Here is an 18548-nt window from a genome sequence, read left to right as displayed (position 1 = left end):
CATAGAATGTCATAAACTTCTTGTATCTGATTAAAATGCAGATATCAGTTTGTATTATGTTCTCCAGAGACCTTTTTTTTTTTCTTCTTTCACATCTTTCTACATAGATGATTGAACTCAGTGACAATGAGAATCCTTGGACAATATTTTTGGAAACAGTAGATCCAGAGATGGCTGCTACTGGAGCAACATTACCCAAGTTTGATAAAGATCGTAAGCAGATGGGCTAAACCTTCCCTAAATACAAAATACTTCCATTTTGGGTATATCTCCAAAAACATTGTACACTCCTTTCTTCAAGGATGTTGTTGATGTAACCATCAAACTACTACAGTGCTGAAATTAGTTTTTCTCATGCAGTTTTTCCTTCATTTCTCTTGAAGTGTAAGACAGACTTTGCATGTTTTTACACTCTCACTAAATAAATTTATATATATATATATTAAGGGCATCAAATAATTAAATCAAAGACACATACTTATTAGTGTGTGAAGAAAAATATCTAGGTGATCTCCTTCCCCCCTCCCTGCCCCAACCCTTACTTAAAATTAAGTCTTGTTCCTTACTTTGTAGATGATGTGATGTTGTTTCTGAAGATGTATGATCCAAAGACTCGGAGTTTGAATTATTGTGGACATATCTACACCCCTATATCCTGTAAAATACGTGAGTTCTGAAATTCAGATTCTTTGAAATAACCAAAGGCTTTGAAAGACAGTAGGTTGCACGTATTTTTTCTTTTAATAATGTTTCTATCACAGAAACAGATTGATATTTAACCCAGAACCTGACAGTTTTCTTCCCCATGCTGTGCCAGTGACACTTTCTGCAGGACTGAGCATGTCACTGCTGGTGGTCAGTTAATTGTTGGTTACAGTTTTGCTGTACTCACCAGATGTTGCTGAACATAAACAGCTCTTGCTTTGTGATTTGATATGGCTCTCCAGTTCGGGGGTTTTCCCTTCTGTTTCAAGAATTTGGGGAAATATACTCCTGCAATAGCTTTTAAAATAATTCCTCTGCAGTCTTTCACTATGGCAGCTTGAGCAGCTGCTGAGACTGGATTGGGTGTCAGCCTTGATTTTCATATGGGTCCACTTAAGGAATTCAACAAATGTCCACTGAGTAAAAATACTTCAGTTTTTCATTTTGACTTGTACCTACTTTCTAATTTTTTATTTTAGCTGCCATAATTATTTTTTTTTTAAGATATTAAATTTTTCTCTGGGGAAGGAGTGGTGTTATTTCATCTCTTGAATTTCCAATGGTCTTTCACATATATTGTTGTTGTCCAAATGAAGTAGAAGGAAACCTTAAAATATGTTTCTGGGTTGGATGTCAACAAGGGAAGCTTTAACCTGGAAGGCTCTTTCTTAGGCATTGTAAAACTATCTCTCCAGGGTAGCAAAATAGGTTCTCTCCTTTCTGTGGTTGCTCTCATTAGCAGTTACTGCAACGTGTTTCACATTCCTTCTTTTTTTTTCCAATAGGTGACTTGCTTCCAGTTATGTGTGAGAGAGCAGGATTTCCACAAGAAACTAACCTTATCCTCTATGAGGTTTGCATTGACAGACTTTCTCTACTTCTTTGTCTTTTACATGCTATGACTAAAGAAAAAGAAACTTTATTCATTAAAAAAGTTGCTTGTGATGATTTATAAACCATCAGCACTGTGACCTGTAGCTTTGAAGTCTATAGTGCTGCAAGAGAGTAGCATAGTTAACTTCAAAACAGATTTAATATTAAACAGCTGGAAGTGTGAGGCTTTAAAAACCAAAAAAAATCTCTCCATGAAGACCTACACGAGTAGCTTAGTTGTGCTAAATCTCTGTTGCCATGTAAGAGCAGCTAATGTTGCTGATGTTATTGACCATTGTATTTTCAGTGCCCCCCTTAGGCAGTGAAGCTGAGAAAAAATGCTGCATCTTCTCCTTCCTTCCCTAAGTCAGAAGTCTGCAAACAAAATCCTTACTCCACTAGCATGTTTCTGCCCAAATAGTAAATCTTCAGAACTGCTGCATTTATTTAGTGCTGAAGATGCAGATCTTGCCAAGGCAAAGTCCTGGCTAGAGTGAGAACAAGGCACTGGGTTTTTATTGGGAATTTTTTTAGCAGTCCTGCTGCTCTCTCTGGTGGTTCCAGGGCAGCACACACGCTGCCATCCTAAAGAGCAAACTGTCAGGTGCTCCTGCTCTGGGCAGGGCAGGGTAACACTTTGATTCCAGTTTGCTTAGACAGGTGCTTTTATCCCACCTTACGAGTATAATTATGTAATATGCATATAGATACTTTATAATACATGCATTTTCATTATGGCTTTGTTGGGATTCTCTTTTTTTTTTTTTTTTATACTTATTTTAAAGACAAGTGAATTGGTGCACATAAGTCCTGCACTATTAAAGTAACTGAGCATAATCACTGCTCTCCAAGCTTCCTGGAAGCTGAATCAGTAGAAAATTAATTTTGGAAAAATTAATTAAAAAACATTATCAGCATAATGATAAAATAGTTTTGAAAATTAGGACAATTTGAGTGAGATTCCGAAGGTATAAATGAGCAGCCAGTTTTATCAATAGCAATTAGATCCATCTGTACTCTAGCTAAGATTACATTTAATTTGTGTGTGTGTGTGTGTATATATATATATATATACAGACAGATACATATACACACACATTTTTTTCAGTTAAAAGGAGATACAAGTTACCTTACATGAAGATTTCTGCACTATTGTGACCTTTATTTTTGTCTTTTGTTTGTTCTGTGATCAATAATTTTTGTTCTTTATTGCAGGAAGTTAAACCCAATTTAACAGAAAGGATTCAAGACTATGATGTATCTCTTGATAAAGCTCTGGATGAACTCATGGATGGCGACATCATAGTGTTTCAGAAGTATGTATTTTAAGGGGGCAGCTTATCATTGCAATTAAATCACCTGGTTCATTTTGAAAGCAGAATTTCCTTTAACTAAGCATTTTTAACAAGAGCAAAGTATTATGTTCCAACAGTAGATATGCTCTCAGCAGTTCTCATTTGTTTATTCAAAAGGGAAGTGAAAAAATATTGGTAGTACTTTAATTATCACATGCCATATTATTAAGGAAAAGAAGGTTTCATCCTAGTTTAGGAAACTAACAACCTGAAATAGGTCCTAATATGACAGAGAATGGGTCAGGAATGCATTTGATTTGTGCAGCTTTTTAGTGGAGCCACTGCAACTCGGATACCAAAGAGCCTTCCAGCATTTCAGACCTCGGGCTCAGTACCATGCCCACTGTACAAGGCTCTTGGCTTGGAGCTCCTTTCAGCCTAGAACTGAACTCAACTACTTTCCCTTTCTCCCTTTTTACTGACACTCACAGTTAGTTCCTTACTGGTGTCCTGGTCTGCGGTGAGGAGATGCTCCCAGTTTGCCTGAGCATATCCAACTTGTAGGTGTACTGGTGTTTCAGCTGGAGTTTTGTCTGAGGCAAAAGGGGAACTCCTGCATCTTGTACCCATTAAAGGAATCTTTCATAATCTTGTCAGGGCTATAAATCAGCATTTCTATGCTCTCACTGCTGATGGTCACACCCAACTGTGTTGCTGTGTTTCTCTCCATGGGCTGACAGTGGGTGGAAGCCAGCTAGTCTATCTTCAGCACTCTTATCCCAGATTATGTGAGATGAATGTATTTCTCATGTCATGCCATGGAACTCGCATTCCCAGTTGACCCAGTTGGTGTTATGCACCCTTGGCTGGCTGCTGACTCCTGGGTAAGTGCACAGCTTGTACCCTGGTGCTATTTCTCTGCTGAGAAGTTGGGGTACCAGTCAGGAGTGACCCAAACCAGCCTCTGTGCCCACTGCTCTGCTTCTGTGGGCCAAGGAATGCTGTTGTACCTCCGGCCTCTGTGCAAAGCAATTGATACAGGGGTATGTGGAAAGCTGTGCAGCATCAATACAGACACGTAGTGATGTGCCAGGGTGGGAGGGAGGGATGGCTCCTGCTGGAATGGTGCTGTGGAACCACAGGATGCAGGGTATGGCCAGGCTGCCAAGAGGGAGTGCAGCAGGTGAGGGCGATGGGCCTTGCACTGCACAGGGCTCTGGGTCACTGCTGACTGCATTAGTCCTACTGTGTACGAGTGGTGGCTCTCTAAAAAGGTTTCTAAACTTTAGTTCTGTATCTCTCAGCTGTTGCTGACTTACTGTAGAACATGTTTCTAAAAGCCCAAACTGCTTGTGTGTGTAACAGTGTGATATGTAATGGTGTTATCATCTGTTTGCTCTTGTAGGGATGACCCAGAAAATGATAACAGCGAACTACCAACAGCCAAGGAATACTTCCGAGACCTCTACCATCGTGTGGATGTCATTTTCTGTGATAAAACCATCCCCAACGACCCAGGCTTTGTTGTTACTTTATCCAATAGGATGAATTACTTTCAGGCACGTGCCCTGTTTCTCTGCTTTCGTTTCCTTGTTCTTTTGCAATCCTTCACAAGTGCATTATAAAGGTATTATATTACCTTTATATTCTATACATATATATATATACACACCTATATATATATACCTATATATTCTAAAGGTATTATATTACCTTTAGAAAAGAGTAGGTCTGTTCTTGTGCACCATTTGCATTGTGGTCATGAAAAATTTAAGGAAGCCATTAAGGCTTGTGAGAAGAAAATACTCTAAACTCCCCAGTTTTATTAATAATGAGTTATTTGATAATAGGATTCTTTCTTGGTAGGGCATTCTGCTCTGTCAGGGAAATCATATTCTAATGAATTTATGCATTTGCTTTCAAAGTGACATGTAAAATTTAGCTATTAGAAGGAAAGTACCTTGGGAATCTACTGATACCTATGTTGTGCTTGTAGTATCACCAACAATATTCATTTTGTAGACCAAACTGTATTGCTTTCTTCACACAATGCAGTTTAATGCTCAGTGACACTAACAGATCAAACCTGTTGTGTTCATGAAGAGTGACATGGGGTGTTGAGATGAGGAAAACTGGACATTGAAACTTTATAAAGTTGGTCTGATCTATTAAGAGCCTGAGTAGATTTGGCTCCCTACAATTCTCCTTCAGCTGCTTTTCTCAGTGTCAGAATCATCACTTAAAACCAGACAGTTTATTTTCTGTCACCAGAGGCAGAAACTTTGAGCACCTGCATACACAGGGAAAGTCAGAGATGACTTCTGCTATCCTGTTCTCACTGTCTGCCTTTTGGCCAGTTGTCCTCTCTTATTTTCTTTCCACTTGAAGTGTAAGGTCTTTATAGTTTGGTAAGGCAAAAATGGACAGAGAATGCCCATGCCTTCTGTGAGGCAGTGCTGTGAAATATGGGAATAATGTGGTGTTATTACTTTAATTCACTCCAAGCAAGCTAACTTCCTTGGATTGAATTAAAGGAGTGGGAATCTTCAAAGAGCAAGTCTTACTTATTCCTCTAATAATACTATAATTAAAAAAATGAAAACCAAAACAAACCAACAGCAAAAAGCAACCAAACAACAAATTCAACCAAACAAGCAAAAGAGGAATAGAGTTATTGTTGTGGATTTTGTGGCATTTGGGTGACAGTGATTTATTGTAATAAAACAGTTTCCTCATTTTTTTCGTAGTATATCTTATTCTGTGTCAACCGTTCAGAAGCTGACAGCACTAGTTTATTTAGCCTTGGAGGGGTAGACAGTGGGTTTCTCTCAGAATGTCAGTAGCATAATGTTCTTGTCTTGGATTGAATTGAGTGTATGATTGTAGAGCAATGTCATAACTGTCTGAAATAATTCAGAACTTACCCCAAATTTGTTTTCAGGTTGCAAAGACAGTCGCGCAAAGACTTAACACGGATCCAATGCTATTACAGTTTTTCAAGTCCCAAGGGTAAGATGAATTCCTTAGTGTTCTGTGTCTAAACTATTCCTTAAAAGATTTAGCCCCAAATATAGGTAGGTAGCAGTTACTTTGTAGGCTTTTCCAGATTGTTAACTAATTCTTTGCCAGTAAGATGTCATCATTCTGGAATGCGCAGCAGGTTGCAGAGGCAGTTTGAATATTGCAGTGTCTGGCTCTAGAGCCTCAAAGAGTTGCATGTTTTAGAAGAGTTCCAGTAAGTATCACTGAAAAAAATCATTAATTCAAAGCCTTATGTCATGAGATAAATTACTGAGCTAATGCAAGTGCTGTTTCAGTGAATCCAGACTTCTAGAATGGAGGAGAGCAGAAACAAGTACACATAAAAGCAGTAGTTTTGCTGATCTTACAAGTTGAAATGCAGGAGGTACTTCACTGATTTCCCCCCTCTTCCCTCCCTGCAAATGAGGTTTTATGAAGATGACAACAATTTAGCAAGTGCACAGGTGCTCAGAGGGATATTTCTGGTTAAAATCTAGGCACTAGATTTGAGTCTGTGTAAAACTAGCAGAAAACAGTGTATTGGTAGCTATCTGTATGTGCTGCAGGAATAATGCACCCACAAAGCTTACATATTTTTGTATTCATGTAAGTGTAGGTTGCTCTTTAGTTACCTGAGGGTATCTCTCTTCCTCATCAAGGAGACTTGGCATTTGAGTAGCTCTTTGTAGTTTACAGTGCTGTGGTCACTGTGGAATTTGCTGTGTCATGTGGCTCTGCAAATTAGCCTTCCACAATCTAAAGCATGTGCTACCATACCAGTAATTCCAGAGGAATGCAGGTCTGCCACCCTGCAGCACTGAGGGTGAGCCTGTAAACATCCAAGAGAGTTGACACACACAGTGAATGGTTTTTCTGTTCCCACAGCTGTGTTTAAAAATCACTAAAGCTCTGTATGTTGTGCTGCTTAGGCTGTGGTAGCAATTCTGTGAAACTGGAAGCCAGCAATAAAAGTGTTCTTGGTGCTTCCATTTACTGAGCAGTGATGGATTTTGGAGAGATGGATTGGGAAAACATACTCATGTTCTTCCTCTTTCCTTCTGTAGTTATAGGGATGGCCCTGGTAATCCTCTTAGACATAATTATGAAGGTACTTTAAGAGATCTTCTGCAGTTCTTCAAGCCTAGGCAACCGAAAAAACTCTACTATCAACAGGTAAGAGTCTTTTATTTTTACTGGTGTGAGTTAAAAAAAAATCATTCTGCCCTTTTCAAAGTATGCCTAAAGTGTTTTTCTTTTCTTTCTTTAGCTCAAAATGAAAATAACTGATTTTGAAAACAGAAGAAGTTTTAAATGCATATGGCTAAATAGCCAGTTTAGGGAAGAGGTGAGTGAGGCACTTGCTGTTGTTACTGTGTCAAAACTGGTATGGCTGTGGTTATGGGTCACACACTGTCCCTGAATAACACAAAATTAGAACAAAGTTGTACCTTATGTAAAAAAACTCCAACCAAGCAACAAGAAAAAAACCACAAAGAAAAAAAATTGTGTCTGTTAACAAAAATTTTTGAAGATAACATAGGTGTTATTTTTAGTAATTGTTGTCTTTTACAGGTGAATTTTGGATGAAGTGACGAATCCAGCGTGTTCTGTGTTTTAATGTGGGGTTTTTTCTATTTTCAGATTTTCTAATGATTTTTGTGTTTCAAATTCCCCAGGAAATAACAGTATATCCAGATAAGCATGGGTGTGTGCGGGACCTGTTAGAAGAATGTAAAAAAGTTGTAGAACTCTCTGAAAAAGGTTCAGGGAAATTAAGGTAAAGCTGGAGAATTTTGATTTCTTTTTATGTGATCATGTGGATTTTATGCAGAAAAATATCCATAGAATTTAAAATACTGTAGAAAGTATTATTAACAAATTAAGTCTGATACTGTGTTAAAAATAAAAAGCTTCCAGATTCCCCCTGTTAAAAAGAGTTCTTATTAACTATGAATATAAATTGTATACAATTATTTATTTTGTATTTCATAAAGTTATGTCCTTGAGATGCATAAGTTTCATCAATTGCATTTGTTAGCTCACAATTTAATAATTGTTTCCAATTCAAGCATTTCATGCTATTCATTTCTTGGGAGTTACAGGAGTTAAAAGTGAGGTCACGTAAAGAGAATTTTTAAAGAAATCTGTATTAAAAAGCCTTGTTTTGTAATGGCATGTACTGGCTTTTTTGCCATGAGCCAGAAGTAATTTAAGCTCTTGTAGCTTTACTGCTTAATTTTTACTAAAGACTGAATTTAAAGTTTTACAAAGAAAGAAGTAGCATCACTTTGCATCCTGACTGCACTAATCATTCTCAAGGTTTGAGGAAGAAATGTTGCATTGTTTTGGGTTTTTAATTTACTTTTTAAAAATGCTTTTCCTGTTTGTTTATTTTAAGGCTGCTAGAAATTGTAAGTTACAAAATAATTGGTGTCCATCAGGAAGATGAGCTGTTAGAGTGTTTGTCACCTGCCACAAGTCGAACGTTTCGAATAGAGGTAAATAAATTCTCCTAAAGAAACTTTGCAACTTGACTTTGAGAGAGGAAACCCTCTCAAGTGGGAATTCTCTTTTTCTGGATTTTGATTTTCAAGTACTGTGATGCCTGCATCAAGTTAGATTACATGATAATATATAAGTATTTTTAAAGGTAGTCCTTCTAAAAGGATCCTTGTTTGTTCCATCTGCTTCCCTATAATTATTTCATTCTTTAATTTTTTATACATTCTTATTATAACAATATGTGAGGGCCTGGCAATGGCCTGTCCATAGGACATTTAGTATCTTGGCAATAATTCCAAGGTTTGTTTGAGGGCTCATGATATAAATGTTTATTCTTAGAACCCACTTCTATACTATAAACTTAAATATTCTAAAAGACTTTGTGTCCTTATCTGTGAAGTTTGAGCTTCCTGAGGCAGATTTTGTTACTTAGTGTGATTTTTTTCTTTCATCATTCAGATCTATTGACCTGCCTGAAAGATCAGAAATTTTAAAAAAAAAAAGGTTTCCAATGTAAATTGTAATAAAGACTCTTGTAAAAAGACGGTCAAACAACATGGTTCCTTTAATTGTTTTTAAATAGAATTGTTTTACATCAGTTACAAGACATCAAAAATGTTTTTAGTTACTTAATAAGGTACTTTTGGGGGAAATTTAGCTGATTGCAGTCCTAATTCTGTGTCTGGATCTAGGAAATTCCTCTGGACCAGGTAGATATAGATAAAGAAAATGAGATGCTAATCACAGTGGCACATTTCCACAAAGAGGTTTTTGGGACATTTGGAATTCCATTCTTGCTGAGGATACACCAGGTACAGTGTGCCTTCCTTTTTCTCCCTGTGGGATTGTACTGATGATGTTTTGTTAAAGTACTGTCAAAGAAATGGATTAGTGTAACAAGTGTATAGGAAAATACCTGTATAGGAGGTTCTGCCCTGCCCTCTGCCTTTTTATGGTTAAATCATTCACCATCTCAGTTCCCTTTTGCATGTACAGGTTGTTCAGTGTTTCAGTGAGCCCGTGCAATATCCAAAAAGCAGGTATTTGGCCTCAGACAAGGACTTTTAATGCTGTTAAATCAGTACTACCTCATTCCCCAGCCCCCTGCAGAACCCCCAAACAAACACAGAACCCTATTTCCAATACCACTTTAGTAACTGCAGTGTGAACTTGCTGGCAAAAGTTGGCCAGGCCGTGGTTGTTCAGCTTCTTACTGAGTCAGGTAAATGAGGTTATTTTCTTCAGCTCTTTCTCAGATGACTTTGCATTTCATAACTTCTGTAATTTGATGTGCTTTATCTTCTAGGGCTGGAAGTTAATACAAGAGTGAAAGCTAATTTGGAAAGCTTAATTTAAATTCTCAGGTTTTTCTGTGGTGCTGCTCCAGTTGAATGTCACACTGATCCTTTTAATATCAAAGTGTATTTCTGGGGGCACTCGACCATTTGCTTCTAAACTTTTCTGGTTCATGTATATTAGTTTGTATGAAAATAACCTACCTTTAAAGATTTGCCAATAATGAATGCATCCATGTCTCTCTACCTCATAGAATTTTACTAATTTCCATATTTTTGATCACTGTAGAGTAAACCTTTTATAGTGATTTCTGGTGGAAACCATTTGCACTGCAGTTCTTTGTGTATGACAGTTGATACATATTATTCATCTTTAAGTTGATGGTATCCATTCATCACTTTTTTGGGCAGTTTACACAGACAGTGAGCAGAAACATACTACAAAAAGTAGCAATATGCTTAGCAAGAATATGTTGTGGGTTTGTTTTTTTCCCCCCCAAATTTCTGTTTTGCTGCTTATTTTCTATCTTTGATTTTTAACTTTAACCTGACTTGCACATATCACTGGCAATGCCTGGTCACTTTATGGGGCAATTTGCATTATGATGAATCAATAAGACTTTTAACTTAAGTTAAAAGTTAAGTTTTTAACTTAAAGTTGCTGAATTTATAGCAGGTTGCCTGCTGTTGTTCCATATGGTAATGAATGATGTTGACATTTGTGTAATTTTGTGAATTAACAGAGAGATTAAGGCAAAATATTTCAATGAAGCTCAAAGCAGGAAATATTAGCAGCTTCCCTTGTTTTTCCTAGATTTTTTTGACATTAAAAATCTTGTTGTAATTATTAGGGTGAACACTTCAGAGAGGTTATGAAGCGGATTCAGACAATGCTGGACATACAAGAAAAAGAATTTGAAAAGGTAATTTCAAGTTAGGAGAGTTTTTACTGCTGACTGTAGACCCTAAATGAGTTTATTTTAATAAGTATGCAAACCACAGACTTGGGATAAGTGTAGGTTTTGATTGATGGAACAATTGCTTGACTGAAATTATGCTTTTTCTAAGAATAATTAGGTAGGATGGGTAGGGGTAGTGTTTCTGTACTGCATCAAGAGAGATACTCAGCAAGACATTGAAGCAACCCAGAAAAGTGTAGCTGGTGTGGGACCTCTAGAGGCCACCCCCACTTCACATCCCTGCTCAGAGCAGAACTTGGCTCAAAATCAGGTTGTGTGCAGGGTTTTACCTCACTGCACTTTGTAAACTCCCAAGGATGGGAATTCTGCCACGTCCTGACACTGTATTTTATAGCAGCACCACCAGCATTGTGAAGACTTTTTTCTTTTCTTATACTTTGGCCTTTTACAACCCCTAAAGAATATGACTTATAACCAGCTGTGAGTTATACTATAAACTTAGATTTGAAGCTTTATTTTAATGTGGTGTCCTACCAGTTGTTTTTTTCCCTTTTCTTTTCACAGTTTAAATTTGCCATTGTAATGATGGGCCGACACCAGTATCTCAATGAAGATGAGTATGAAGTGAACTTGAAAGATTTTGAGTCCCAACCTGGTAAGTTTTTAGACAACCTCACTATTCTTTTGACTTGCTGAAGTTGCTCTGCCAGTTGTTAAAATGTGATTATCCTTAACTCAGGATGCAGAAACTGTTCATGGCCTACATTATATTTAGTAACCAATCAAGTATTTATATACACTTGCATGCACAGGGAGCAGTGTTAATTGTATATGTTAGTCTGAGGATATGTACTTTATAGGCATATAAGTAACTAAATAATCTGTTTCCTTGAGAGTTAAAAGATTGCATTTGAGTGACCAAATGGGTCAAATATCAGTATATCACACTTTACAGAAGTGAATTACAGTGTCACTTGCACCTTATTGTTGTTGTCCATCTGCTCCCTTGAACGTTTGATCCTTATGGAATGATACTTGTTCATTCTTGATATCTGCAATGAATCTGAAGAATCTTAACAAGAACATTACATATGTGAATAAGATGCTGTTTTGATTTTCTTTTCCTAAGAGATGATTCCCCAAGCTACAAATGCAGCTCTGTTCTACATTTGTCTCTGGATGGTCTGCCATCTTGTTTGCTTGACTGATATTTAAAGATCCGTTCTCTGAGGAATTTACACATGGGAGAAACCAGATTAATCCTTCAGGAGTTCCACCACAATAGTCTTTTCATAGAATCATAGAATGGTTTGGGCTGGAAGGCACCTTAAAAGACAATCTCATTCCAACTCCCTCCATGGGCAGGGATGCCACCCACTAGACCAGGTTGCTCCAAGCCCCGTCCAGCCTGACCTTGAAAACTTCCAAGGGTGGGGCATCCACAGCTTCTCTGGCATCCTGTGCCAGTGTCTCACCACTCTCTGAGTACAGAATTTCTTCCTAACATCTAATCTAAATCTCTTCTTTTCCTCTTTTGAGTGTTACAGTTGGGAATGGCCCCTTTGAATCCACAGTTGGGGATCCATTGAAAGCCTTTAATTCATGGGGGTTTTTTGTCCTAGCTTAGCTGAGTGTTCCTCTTTGTGAACTGCTCTGTCTAGTAGGAACAAGTTTGAGGACAACTTGCTCTCTGCAGTTCTATTTTTCTGACAATTAGGAACTCTGGTTTTTGTTGGTAGGTTTTGCTAGGGTCAGGCTTCCTCCTGTTTTTTCCAGCTGTGCTCTGGATTTATGTGACACTTGTAAAGAAATCCTGTAACTGTCCATTTATGTCAAAACCTGCAGAGGGTTAGACCTGTAGTATTCCTGAGTACTTTGCAGGAACCCAGCATAAAGTCCTCTTGTTGTCTGTGTTGCACAGCTGGGTTTATGGCTGTGAGGGGATTTGCCAAAACTGTGAGTGCCTCCACTCACAACTGCACAAGTTGTGTGAGCCCAGGAGTGTGTCACTGGAGGGGCCTCTCTCTCTGCACTACTTGTGAGGAGTCTCTGGAAGATGAACTTAGAGGTGGACATTTCTCCATGGACACATAAACTCTCTCTGGTGTGCCCAGAGCAAGCAGAGTCCTGGTTGTTTTCTGGGAGTCATCTCTTTTGGATCTGGGAGGGAAAGGCAATAGTCTGAAACAAACTGTCAGACTTTGTGAGCAAGAAGAGCCACTCTTGCCAAAACAACACGAAAAACTAACCAGGGCAAAAGTACAGAACATGTCAGAAAGGGGAAAAGGGAAAACTTGAACCATTTGTAGGAATTGTAGGGAATGTAAGAATAAAAGGTTTTAGAGTTCATGGGAAGTTGCCCCTTTGATATAATACACTTTGATAGAATTAATTTGTACAAATACCAAATTCTAACATATGGTGGACTGATGGAACCACAGTTCTGGCATTTCTCAATCTGACATAGCTGATGTCAATGGTGTCCCTCTGCTTTTGCCAAGGTACACTATAGAAATGATTGTGCTGGCACTAGCCATGTAGGACTGAATTTTTTTCTCTAAAAACATTCGAGTAAGATTGGCAATTCTCTTTTTATTTGACATTGACTGTTATGTTAAGCAAAAAACCAAATAATTTTGATTGAGGAAAATCGATCCCAAAATGCAGATGCAGGCAATGAACAAGGTCAAGGGGTTTATGCTTTAGTGGTTGCAGTTGATGGCTTTTAATGTAAGAGTGTGCTTTTCTTGCTGGGGGACTCTTTAGTTTCTGCCTTTATCATTTCACTTCAAAGACCATGTGATGCTCTGAATTGAGGACATCTTAGAAAAGTATTTCTTCCATTTGCAAGAAGGGTGTGGACTGTGGCTTTTCATGAAAATTAGCAGTAGAAAAAATCATATTAGGTTGAACAAGTGAAACAATCTGTATGTTTTCTTTGCAATCTAAATTTGACTATTTTCTGAGAAAAAACTGTAAAGAGGAGGGTCAGTTACATGTTTTGTTCATTAACATTATTTGCTTTTTACATGAATTTAACAAATATTCCCACTTTAACCAGGTGATCGGATTAGCTTAAAATAGCAGAGATAACTTACAATAGAGTGAATGCTGTAGGTTGCCACATTTTGATGATGGAAACCTCCCTGTTTGAAACAGGCTCAGCACTTGGGTGAAAGCTGGTACTTGATATGCCTGTGGCCATAGGTTTTAACAGTAGTTTTCTTGCTTAGCACACAGTTCACTGCTGTAAACTCCTGTAAGTGACTGAAGAAGGGACAAAACAGCTGCCTGATTCAGAAACAGCTGTAAAATGTATTGTTGGTCAGGAAAGTGCCCTGTTGGCTGTGGACTGCAGGGCTGTTCTGCAGCCTCCTTCCCTCCCCTGTGATTCCCAGCAAACTGTGAACAGGGCACACAGAAGTAGTTTGTGTAACAGAAATGTTCCAATGCAGTCTTAAAACTTCAATAATGTTTTTCTCTTTTCTTTTCTAGGCAACATGTCTCATCCAAGGCCATGGCTAGGGCTTGACCATTTCAATAAAGCCCCAAAGAGAAGTCGCTACACTTACCTTGAAAAAGCTATTAAAATCCATAACTGACTTACTTAACCAGATTGTCAAGGCAAGGGACAAAAATAAGTGTGTGTGTGCACCTTTTTAACAACTGTAGAACTTTGGTACACGTGCACTATATCTGAAGTCTTCAGCAAGAGGATTTGCTGCTGATGTTAATTTTATTTTGTTGAGGCTGTTCAGTTTGGCTTCTCTGTATCTATTGACTGCCCTTTTTGAGCAAAATGAAGGTGTTTTTATAAAAGCTTGGATGCCAATGAGAGTTATTTTATGGTAAACGTAATGCAAGGCAATTGTCAGCATAATGAGGGAAGAGTTTAGTAGAACAGTTGACATTGGCAAAATTATTTGTCTGTAGTACGTTTATAGATGGCATAAGCTGACTGGCTGCCCTTCCCAGTGTGGTGTTCACCATCACTGCAGCTAGTAAGTCTTATGTTTAGACTCACATCAGATTTATTTCCTTCAGTTATACTTTAAATGACATTTTTGTGCATTTGTAAATGCAAAAAAAAAAACAAACTCACATCATCAATAAATAGCAATCTCTACTTCATTGTGTACATTGTTGGCACTTATTCGGGATTTTTGTCTCCTCCAGCTTCATAGAATCTTTTTTAATAAACTAGTTTTCATTTAATTTAGTCAATACTTTGCATCCCGTTTTGCCAAGTGGATGCCCTGAGTCCTAAAAAAAAAGAGATATTTGGGTCTTTTGATGAAATTTTCAAACCATTGATAAATACTGTTGCAATTTATTATGCCATCTTCTGGCAAATAGAATGACACTCAAAAGTTGGCAAAAGCAAGTGAAAAGATTATAAATATCATTAATTTAGTTACCATGGGAAGAGATGGGGAAAACACAAGAACTAGCCTTTTAGCACAGAGGGCATGCTCACTAGTGTTTAGTAAGCTGTTGACTTTGTATAAAAAAGGAGGAAAAAAAAACAGAAAAAAGAAGAAAAAAAAAAGAAAAAAGAAATTGTATATTTAATGAATGAACATGTACAATTTAACACTTGGAGGTTAATTTTATTGGGTGAGTCTGCAAGTGAATTTCACTGATGTTGATATTCATTGTGTGTAGTTTTATTTCAGTCCCCAGACTGCTTCCTTTTCTTTTGGAGCTAATGCCAGCCGCGTGTCTAGTTTTGAGTGCAGTAAAGATAGAATCAGCAATTCACACTTAATTTTACATTCTTTTCCAGTATTTTATTTTGTTTCTGTAGCCGCAGTGTACAACTCCTCTTCCTGTATATTGCCTTTTTTTGCTGGAAAATGTTGTATGTTGAATAAAATTTTCTATAAAATTTTTTTCGATGAGTGATGACATGGACATTGAAGAAGATTTCTCCTCTCCTTGGAAATAGAGTTTTGGGAAACGTTTTCGTTCGTGAGATTTTGCTAAAGGTGTGGTTTTTTCCTTAAGTGTTGACAATTGTATAATCCTCATTGGTTGTTTTGGGGAAACTTTGTGGGGTTTTCTGTCTGATAGTTTTGGGTTTTGGAGGTTTTTTTTGTGGTTTGGTTTTTTTACCTCCTAACTAGTCACATTTGAGCTTAACAAATAAAAGGTTTTCCAGGAAGGAGCCATGTACAAATGACAAATGGAAAAATTATTTTACTAGTTCATTTGTAAAGCTTGTAGTAGAGTCTTCGTGGTAGACTGGACTCTGCCTGCCTGTACAAAATTTTGTGGTCCAGATTCTCAAGTCTAATATTATAAATGGTGTAAAGTGAAATCTGGAGTCTCTAAAGGTAAGGTCTCTTCATAGAATAATAGGTTCCCTCCGTAATGTGTTCCCTGTATTCATAACCAAAACAGAAAGTGCAAGTTTTAGCTACGTTTGGTTTTCTTTTTAGTTTGTATCTTGCAGTGCTTTTAACTGTTTCTTATTTCCAGTCAAAGCAAACTAGTTGTTTACTTTTTTTGTCGCTGAAGTGTGTAGGTTAGCGATAGAGGGAAGTGCTTGACTGGCATGCCTTAAGTGGAGGAAGTTTTCCTTTGGTTTGTATTTCCATCAAGCTGGTGAGAATTACACCGTCCAAGTGGTGGTTTTACTGGTACTTGGATTGTCTCTACAGACTTTCACTATATGTCAGGATTTGTTTTCAGACTATTTCTGTGAAATCAGAGGCTCTGGTCAGCAGTAGTAAGCCCTAATTATATTTTGTGAATTTAGTGTTATGGTAGACTGATATAAAATTGAGCTTGTATATGAATGTCACTACGTTTTCACATTAATTTATGGGACGTTGGCAGCTTTTAGGGAATATCTTAAGAAACCACAATCCTTCCTATTTCAGAAGAAAATGCCGCTAACAAAGTAGATTTTGGGTGCCTTTTGGTTTTTAGATGACTAGATTTTATGTGCTGCAGTATTTGTGCTACTCCCACACTAGTTTGAAGAAGTCCATACTTGGAGGCATTCCATATGCAGTTTTCAATAACTGAAGGATTTTCTGAAAAAAAAATAATAATTTTTTTTGGAGCACAAGTAAACTTGTTATTCAAATGTGGAAACACACCTATGAAGAGAAGAGGAAGACAGGAGGTTTTCTCAGGTGCAGTATGTTTTGTTTAGTTCATTCTAAAAAATTTACAAGAACACAGCCTTCAAAATTGCCATGCTTTCCATTTCCTTATGCAGATTTTGGAACTATCTGGATAATAGACAGTGAATGCATTAAATTCAGCTAATGGTAATATAAGTGTTAAGCAATAAGGATGTAATTTCATGGTACAAAGCATCAGAGCAACACGATGTTAACGGCCCATCCGAATCCTCCCTCCGCCAATAGCGAGCGTTGTTCCTGTAGATTTACATAGTGCCTTTTATCCTAAAGGAGTCCAAAGCATTCTGTGAAATCTGAGCAAATCACACCAGTGACATAGTTGCTGACTAGAGAGTGACAGCCAGCTCGAGCACCCTTTGTACCACAAGGGACAAGTCAGTGCTGCCGCAGGAGGCGTCGGAGGGCCCGGCCGATGAGCAGAGCGCGAGTGCCTCCCGCATACTGGATCTACCTCAGCCGCTGCCCCTCCGGAGCTGCCGTGCCGGCATCCCGCCCATCCCGCCCCAGCATCCCGCCCGGCATCCCACCGGAGCTCGGAGCAGCCCGAGGCGCCGTGCTGGCTGCAGGCGGCCGTGCCCAGAGCTAAACTGCACCGTGGTTTTGCTATTTAATATCCTCTGTGAGAAATCGTTTTCTGTAGGAACTTGTATATATTGTAAATAAAATAGCCCAGGGTAAAACACTGCACTGGTGTCTCGTCCCTTCATTTTGGAAAAGGGTTGGGAGTGGCAGTGGATGGCTCGCTCAGAAGTCAAGGTGATTTTGGCTAGATCAAATAGATAAGTTTTGCAAAATTCAGACAACTTGTGTGTCAGGAATGACATTCATAGTGTAGGAAGAGCTGGCCAGAAGGTAAATGCTGACTTGCACAGCAATTTCCAAGTTTTGAACCCTCCTTTTTTCTCAAAGGAACGAAAACATTTGGATTTTGAGGTGGAGAGTGTTGATGTTTGGTGTGTGAGCAGTGAGGTGTCATTTACTGTGGGCTTTTAAACCCACCTGGTCTTTAGGGTCAGAAAAAGGGAAAGTGTTCACATGTGATATGTCCAAATCTGGCTTCAAATCTGTGTTCAACTTAATTTCTGTCCCAGGTAATGTTGAAGTTTGCTGTGTACCAAGCACAGCAGCAAATTAAATTTACTAACCTCCAGGCTGTGCCTGGAAGCCTTTATTTTTTTATTAAATATTTGTGTAAACTATTGTACCTGTAAATAGTGCTGTAAAAATGTCCTAACTACTGTTAAATACCTCCTGCACATCTTAAATCATATATATACATAATTTCTTTGTATATTCATGTAGGTTTGGGGTTTGCACCCTTCCTGGCAAATGTTACCAACTTGATGTGTTATTTACCACTACTTAACGGCAAAGCTTTCTGTTCACAGCCAGATTTTAAAATGGAGAAGAATCTTAACATCTTAAAAAAATGTGTGAAGTGGTACAAAACCTGTTGGGCTGACATCTGCATGGCTGCCTGTGGGGGTGATGGTTGTGGAATTATTTTCCATCAGGTCAGAGGAGGCTGGGTGACCAGAGGAGGGAGAGTTACTGACCCTTGGTACTGAGTGAAGGCCTGGGTTGAGGAGGCTGGGGGGTGCAGGGTCTGGGTGTGGTGTAGGACAGGGAAAGCAGTTAACAGTTTTTACTTATATTGATACAAGTGTGCTTTTTTCATGTCTCACAGTCTGCAGACTGGAGTTCTGTACTTGCTGGAGTTCTGTGCTTGTTGAAGCAAAAAGCAGTGCACATACCCCCCCTAGTTTAGCTAAAATGTGGGAC

General features: G+C 38.3%; 1 protein-coding gene across 3 annotated transcripts in view; it reads left to right on the top strand.

The window, feature by feature from the left end:
- USP7 (ubiquitin specific peptidase 7) overlaps window positions 1-18548 on the top strand; it is a 146559-nt gene that overhangs the window by 53153 nt on the left and 74858 nt on the right. The window contains exons 18-31 of one of the 3 annotated variants that reach the window (XM_064672783.1): window positions 108-213; window positions 574-666; window positions 1491-1558; window positions 2794-2894; window positions 4279-4432; window positions 5815-5882; window positions 6959-7067; window positions 7162-7239; window positions 7571-7671; window positions 8293-8392; window positions 9089-9208; window positions 10543-10614; window positions 11176-11266; window positions 14107-15503. In XM_064672783.1, the coding sequence (XP_064528853.1) occupies window positions 108-213; window positions 574-666; window positions 1491-1558; window positions 2794-2894; window positions 4279-4432; window positions 5815-5882; window positions 6959-7067; window positions 7162-7239; window positions 7571-7671; window positions 8293-8392; window positions 9089-9208; window positions 10543-10614; window positions 11176-11266; window positions 14107-14213 (1368 nt within the window). In that variant the 3' untranslated portion in view covers window positions 14214-15503. Of the gene's footprint in view, window positions 1-107; window positions 214-573; window positions 671-1490; window positions 1559-2793; window positions 2895-3613; window positions 3756-4278; window positions 4433-5814; window positions 5883-6958; window positions 7068-7161; window positions 7240-7570; window positions 7672-8292; window positions 8393-9088; window positions 9209-10542; window positions 10615-11175; window positions 11267-14106; window positions 15504-18548 lie in introns of those variants that run through there. The other 2 variants (XM_064672784.1, XM_064672785.1) reach the window with 2 other exon arrangements.

This window comes from Pseudopipra pipra, chromosome 16 (genome assembly GCF_036250125.1).
Source record: "Pseudopipra pipra isolate bDixPip1 chromosome 16, bDixPip1.hap1, whole genome shotgun sequence".
Taxonomy (NCBI): Eukaryota; Metazoa; Chordata; class Aves; order Passeriformes; family Pipridae; genus Pseudopipra; species Pseudopipra pipra.
The sequence above is the reverse complement of the archived record's forward strand: the minus strand, read 5'-3'. Positions and strand labels throughout refer to the sequence as shown.